Below are 7,285 nucleotides of genomic sequence, written 5' to 3'. Positions count from 1 at the left end.
TATATATGTGTGTGTGTGTGTGTGTGTATGTATGTACTATATATATATTTATATATATGTGTGTGTGCGTGAGTGTGTGTATGCTTTATACATATATATGTATGTATGTATCTATATATGTATGTATCTATATATTAATATATATGTGTGTGCTTGTTTTATTTATATATATATATGTGTGTGTGTGTGTGTGAAAGAGAGAGAGAGAGAGAGACGTACCCATGTTATTTACATATATATATGTGTGTGTATGTGTGTGTGTATATATATATGTGTGTGTGTGTGTGTGTATACGCGTGTATTTGTGCGGGTACGTGTGTGTCTATTTTTGTGCGTACAAGTATGTGTATTGATACGTATAAGATAAAGTAACGAAAATCAATGTATAAACACACATAATCATATATATATGTGCCTGTGAACACACGCATACACACACCTACATATATGTTTGTATGTATATGTATGTATGTATGTATATGCGTGTGTGTGTGTGTTTTTGCGTGCGCGTCTCTGTGTGTCATATATATATATATATATATATGTTTGTGTGTAAGTGTTTGTCTTTATATATTTATAAATGTATATTTATATAGATGTATATTTATTCATGTATATATATATGTATATATGCCTATATCTATATGTTCTCCGGATCCATACATCTGTATATATTATTTATAAATACCTAACTCTATCTATCTATATATATACATATGTATTGTGTGTGTGTGTGTGTGTGTGCATATTTATAATATATATGTATTTACATATGTATATATATATATATATATTATGCATGTGTGTGTGTGTGTGCGTGTATGTATGATGCATGTGGTATATTTATATGTAATTGTAGATGTTTATTGGTAGTTTTCCTTGTGAAACTATTCATCAGTATATCCATTTTTATATATCAATCGAAGGCAGATTAATCTGTATGGTTGTGCATTCAGAGTGTAGATTTCAAACTTCATTGTGGACCTGATCTATGCTGAACGAGATAGTATATAGTATGCGCCTATTGTTTCAATACATTGTAGTGTGGTGAACTTGCGTGATCAAGTCAAAATTACACTCTAGTTCACCCAGAGATGTCATTTGGGCTGGATGAGATTATATGTATTATGTGCCTTTTGTTTTAATACATTATGGTTTGGCGAACTCTCGTGATCAGTTAAAATAGCATGCAGATATGATGCCGAGAGCTATTAGCTGCTGAGGAATAGATTCCGCTTGCTCAGTTCATTTTTTTAATTATACTTAGCCGCTGCAAGAATTATCTAATACGCTCAAATATTTATATTTGTGCATTTGTGCTCTTCTCGATATCGATTGTATATATCTGTACAGCCGCCACCCGCTCTGTCGGGATTGCCACGGCAACATCAGCCGTCGATGACTGACAACGAACTGCTGCAGCTGTTAGGGGGGCCACCATTAATCAACCGTAACTTCAGCCACGATCGACATAGCGGCACGAACAACAACAGCAACAACACCAATCATCACAATAGTATAAGCAACAAGAATAATAATAATAATAACAATGGTTTGGGGGCATATTTCGGTCATCACCCTTCTATAGATCAGAGCCAGCAGCAGTTTCAGCAACTACACCAGCAGACAGAGCAGGCCTGGATGAATCAGAACCAATTTCTCCAAAACCAGAACGTATGTCAGTCTATAGCATACTCTTCCGATATTTTTTCTGCTCTTTTTTATTTGAATGTATCAACTGCCCGAATGTATGTCACCACTAATTCTTGAGACAGCGATACGCAGTTCGATTCAGCTTCACCGTATTTTGATGACTTACCTATCATTGTATGAGATTGCACACCATAGTTATGGGGCCTGATAAAAGCTGCAACTTAGAATCAACTCATTAACACTTCTCGTTATCGGTCACAGAATCTACGGCAAAATTCGGGACTCTTTGATACTCTACAGCAGCAGCCATCTCAGGGATACTCCCTAGATCTCAAAAGTCCGGGTACGCGCAATGCATCGGGCTTGGCAAGTATGCCTCAGAATACACATGCTAGCACCGGATTTGACAATATGTCGTCGAACACAAACAACAATTTGGTAAGTAACGGTGAATACGACATGGTGCGCGAGCGTATGCCTTAGACTACCATTGATTGCACATATTGTACGGCTTTATGCCGATATGTCGATGGGAGTTGCCCAACTAGTCTTATTGTGCTTGTCGTCTTAGAATATGTGTGAGCCTTAATATTTGAGGACCTGTAGGAGTGACGGTGGGTAAGTGTAAATGCAAGTGTCAGTATGCGTCATCAGCAACATGTGCTTACAAACAATGAAGAATTTGTATTGACCAATGTATGAGCGCCAATGTGCGGTGTGCATGAACGGTAGAACGTATACGGACATTATGGAATTGACAATTGGTAGTGCGTTTATAAATTTCTATTTGCATATGTCGGCTTTAGAACTGTTCCTTCAGAGTGCGTCATTTGGTGGTTCGATGGGAAGTTTTCCTAAACATGCACACCCGACTTTCTGGGGATCGTCACACGGCACAAGCCCACAGATACACCTGGTAGCGACGGAATCCATCGCCCTCCCATATACTTCTAGTGCCAATGGCTTCTTATTGATCACATATCTGCACAGCATCATAGTTCGTTGGGTGGATTACAAACATCTCAACTTGACAGCCCTCATGGGTTGTATACTGGTCACCAGGCGATGTCTGAATCTTCGCCGTCTGTTCAGCCGCCGATTTCTGACGTAATCCGACGCTCGCTAGCGAGCCCGCGATCAGTCTCCGCCGCACCCAAGGAAACGCAGGCTCAGAAGGTAATCGACAGGCTATTCAAAAGTTGTTCAAATTTTTAGTAGCGTATTAGTCTGTTGGTCTTACTATCAGATGCTGTTTTTGGGTCACGACCCTGTGGTTACGTGTCAAGATTTCCCAGGTTTTGGATTGCTTATACGAATATTGTAAACATATCCCTGGTGTCTTTGGCTGTTCACTCAACCTAGTGGCGATTCCAGGTCCCTAGTGCTTGTGGATACCTGACCTGTAGCTCGTATTTGGGCACTTGTGTTAATTTTTGCCTACCATATTTACGTTTTGTGAAATCGCTCAAATCTGACAATTTGTTACGCCAACTGTGCATGTCACCAGTGCACTGTGCAGTTGACGATCTCTGTATGGGTATACTCGATTGAGAGGTCGCATATCATTGATTTGCGCATTTTCGTTCTATTCAAATCTAGACACAGTTGAGCTGGAAGGTATATGAAGCGAATAGTCTTGCCGCCTCGAAAGCACAATCCGCCCCGCCCACCGATGCCGTCCCCAAGAAGAAAACAGCCAATAGAACACCAAGCGGTTCCGTTAAGGGCAAGGATAAGAAAAAGCCAAACGACAAGAAGCCATACATTTTTGACTACTGGAGTCATTCCAAGGAACTCAGACTGTACCTGGCGAAATTCATGTCGGATGAAATGGTATGTGTATTTGTTCTGTACATGTATACGTCCGTGTCGCAAGAGTCGACCTCGCCACTCCAGAATTGCCAAGTATACGCTATCGAAGATTTATTTGTATATGTGAACATTCTTGCGTGGTATGATATATGTGTGTGGTGCAAATGGTCATGCGAATGTGCGAGTCCATTGTAATTGAAGCATAGCGGTATATCGTAGTTGATAGTTATGCATTTCAATTAACGGTTTCCAAACTAGAATGTGTCGCAATTCTTTTGTACACGAATTGGTGAACACATCTATATTTGTCGCGTATGCCGTTATAAACAATCAGCTAGCTACAATAGCTGGTCTTTTATAAGGCCGTAAAAAGTCAAAGAATGCGCAACTACTGAGATCAGATATCGTGTATAAAGATATTGTGAATCCTTTTGATCGATTTGAGTGTCAATCAATTGTTACTTGTGTTTTAGCTCCACTGTCGTGGACTCCCGCATACATCAGTCCTATACTCGCTGGTGACTAGTTTTCCACAGTGTGATGTCTTGAGTGTTTCCTATATATGTTCCTGTATCGTCTTGCGATTTTTCACAGTCACGCCTACTTCGTCTGGGCGTATTTGCAGTCCGTCGTAGTGATTTGACATGTTTCTACTTCACAGGCCATGATTTGAAATGTAGACAATATGTCTGCACTGCGTGGTTTAGATTGGCGTGAAAAGAGCGCTCTACACAATCGATCGGAGTTTAGCAGCTCTATCTGATTTCTATCATGAACCGTCTTCATTCTTAATGTCTTAAATAGATTGATGATCTGGAAGAAATGGCAAAATGTATCTACGAGCAACAGCTCGAGGCCATGTTACCGATGGACTACAAGGTTTGTTTACGAGGCATCATTTGCATGCACTGACGGTACCAAAGCTAATTGAGTTCCGTGCCGAAAGTTTTGCACATTGAATGGTTATCTGCCAGCTCTGGCAAAAGATAAGAGAATTTCGGAGGCCTTTTTTATTTGATCTTCCATTCATCGATTTCACCTTTTCGAAAAACGCCGCTTTCAACTTCAGGATGCATCTCTGTTCATTTTGCTCAGGATATGTTGTACTTCGAGGATGTTATAGTGAGGATGACCCGATTCCACGAAGTGTTCCTGGATTCGATAGTGTTGCCTGGCATTGTATATAGGCGCACCGGTATGTCATAGTAGAGACTTGTATTGCATCATATTTTAGTTTATATTTGATCCGCGCCATCTGCCGGACATTCTTGTTCGAAACATGACTGGAGAGTCTCGCACAGCGCCATATATTGTGTGCTGTCTTTTCATCAGTGATCGGAATAGCTGATCAAATATGTGCTTATGCAAATCTGATAGCTTCAGATCGAATGGATTTGTATGGACCTTTGAAATGGGTCACTTCCGTGGAGTGTCATGAAAGTATGCTCGCGCTTGTTAACGAGTCGCTATGACGTTCGCTAGCCCTAAGAGGTCAATTTAAAACCTGTTTGCTGCGCCCATCTCGTATTCATCACTGACATATATGCATCACACCACATACTCTTTGTGTGCACTGGCGCTTTTCCATCACAGGGTGTATTCTGGGAATGAACGAAGCCTTCAGCGAGATGTTAAAGAGGCCTAGGTCCGAGTTGGTGGATAGCAACATTGTGTATTACATCTCACCAGACGATTTATTCGAGGCCGTCAAAAACTTTGTACTCAAACTAGCATTCCCAGGTCGACCCCAGTCGGTGATTCACGATGTATGCTTTCTACGCCCATCTAACGAGAGAGTGTACGCACGCTCGCATGTGCACATGCAAAGGAATATGCACAACATGCCAGCCGTATTTGTTGCCATATTCATGCCGTACGCGCACAACAACTGGTCTATCCCACATGTGGGTGTCATCGATTAAATTTGAGGCTGTGTTTTCAAATAGACAGTACTGGAATTCGATATTTACAATTCCTGAAAGAGCTTAAACTTTTCATGACCACGCGAGATCGCTGTGGTCGTACGTAATTGGTTTAGAATTTTACAAAACGTACAGGCTGTAAGTGTGTATTAGCTAGCACCTGTAAGTGCGTACAATTTTGGTGCTAGCACTATCGTCCTTAACTAAGCCATCGCGACCGTCGAAAACGTTTAGCTGTGTGCGTTTTCAATATATCAATTAGTTCGACCCAGTGAAACGCATGCACCTGCACTTGCAGGCCATAGCCTACTACTGCTCATAGTGGGCACCGATCTCGTCTGTCTTTGGCGTTGAACAACATATCCAATTGATCACAATCAGCATGTGCCAGCTACGTCGTATACTTTCGCATATTAACAAGGCCGCCCGCTGCTAGAGTCCTTGTGTGTCGATTGTATTAATTGTTATATCCGTACATCTGTTGTCCACTCTTAATTCGCGGTGTCTATAGGCTCACAAATTTTATCGTGATTGCGAATTGTGATCGCTTTCCAAGAATTTGATACCAAAAATCCCTTTTATACATGCACATGACTACAGAAAGCAAATACGTATGGTGACTCCTTGCACCGACTTGCGTGTTGTAGGCAAATATATGATCCTCAATTGGATAGGGAACGCCTCAACAAATTAGGATAGTCCAGAATGTGTTCAGTAACTATTGGGAACGTCATTCTAGGTTATCAGCTGTCTTTTTGGTCAAAATTCATGTCCAAAACTGCAACGGAGTATTTATATCCGATCAAGCAAATAAGACCCAGGATCTAAAGAGATTGCTGCAGAACTGCTATTCCATATCGGAATAGTATATTATGATATCTCATTCTCAAACAGCACAAGTTAATTAAAAGTTGGTTTGATTTTGCACCACGATTCAGGTAGATAATAGAGGCTTCGAGATCTAAATAACCAGCCTAAATCCAATTCGAATCTCATTGAATATATTAACATGCCACATGCGTATTCAATGGTATGAGTTTACTAGTCCGTCTATTATACCACATAGCCTCCAAAATTCAAATTTGACAAATATTAATAATAAAAATGCTGTATCCTTCCCATTTTACCAAGAAACCAAAGAACACCGTATAGTGTACCATATAAATATACGTGTAAATTCAGAAACCCGCCCGATCTCAAAATATTACAAATTCACCAATCAATATGAATTAGTCCCTCAAAGGCCAATGGACTTCCACCATAAAAACTCCATATGAAATTTTACATTTCACTTAGTTCTTCCTTGAATCCCTGTTGGAGTGTTGGGGAATAAAAATAATAAGTAAAAATCACCTACATATGTATTTACTGAGCTCAGCTTATCCCAGCTCTGCGGGGTAGTCTATGTTCCAAGTTATTTATCTTTTTAGGGATATACTGATGTCTGTTACATGATGATCCAGCTAATGCATCGCTTCATCACAATAGGCCACTGCGTACTTCTGGGCACTTTTGTTCATCGATCGCAAATCTTTACGTCGTAAGCTGTGGTGAATTGGGTATCAACTGGCGATAAGGTAGGAGTGTACCCCATTGCATATGAGAACTATTACTTAAAAGTGTTGCGTCCCGCTTCAATTGAACATCACATCTTAATGAGTTGCATGACTAACTATGTTGTCGCCAAGTCGGAAATATATAAGCCTCGTTTCGGTGAGCGTCCGTCACATTGGGCTGTTTTTGGCATTTGTGTAGTATGCATATACTTAAAAGAAGCGCATCCTACTCCGACGTTTTGTAGACGCCTGTCATGTTCTTCGTATTGCCCATATCCCTTGATGAGTAGGATATAGTGGGATATTAAGGAGCTAGAAAGACACTTGAGAATAACCTTCTTG

General features: G+C 40.5%; 2 protein-coding genes across 3 annotated transcripts in view; both read left to right on the top strand.

Annotated features, from left to right (window-relative positions):
* Positions 1 to 1,353: 1,353 nt before the first annotated feature.
* Positions 1,354 to 5,450, top strand: SARC_00734 (hypothetical protein). Its single transcript, XM_014305581.1, has 7 exons — positions 1,354 to 1,674; positions 1,915 to 2,091; positions 2,644 to 2,829; positions 3,259 to 3,486; positions 4,270 to 4,344; positions 4,561 to 4,660; positions 5,059 to 5,450. The coding sequence occupies exons 1-7, from the start codon at positions 1,399 to 1,401 to the stop codon at positions 5,385 to 5,387; spliced, it is 1,371 nt and encodes a 456-aa protein (XP_014161056.1). The 5' UTR covers positions 1,354 to 1,398; the 3' UTR covers positions 5,388 to 5,450.
* A 1,313-nt stretch (positions 5,451 to 6,763) lies between these two features.
* The window catches only part of SARC_00733, a 4,985-nt gene continuing 4,463 nt past the window's right edge, over positions 6,764 to 7,285 (top strand). The window contains exon 1 of one of the 2 annotated variants that reach the window (XM_014305580.1): positions 6,764 to 6,964. The gene's annotated coding sequence lies outside the window, so the exon portion shown is untranslated. The remainder of the gene's footprint in view (positions 6,965 to 7,285) is intronic. The other variant, XM_014305579.1, reaches the window with a different exon arrangement.

This window comes from Sphaeroforma arctica, assembly GCF_001186125.1.
Source record: "Sphaeroforma arctica JP610 unplaced genomic scaffold supercont1.25, whole genome shotgun sequence".
Lineage (NCBI taxonomy): Eukaryota > Ichthyosporea > Ichthyophonida > Sphaeroforma > Sphaeroforma arctica.
This window is presented reverse-complemented; position numbering and strand designations above follow the sequence as displayed.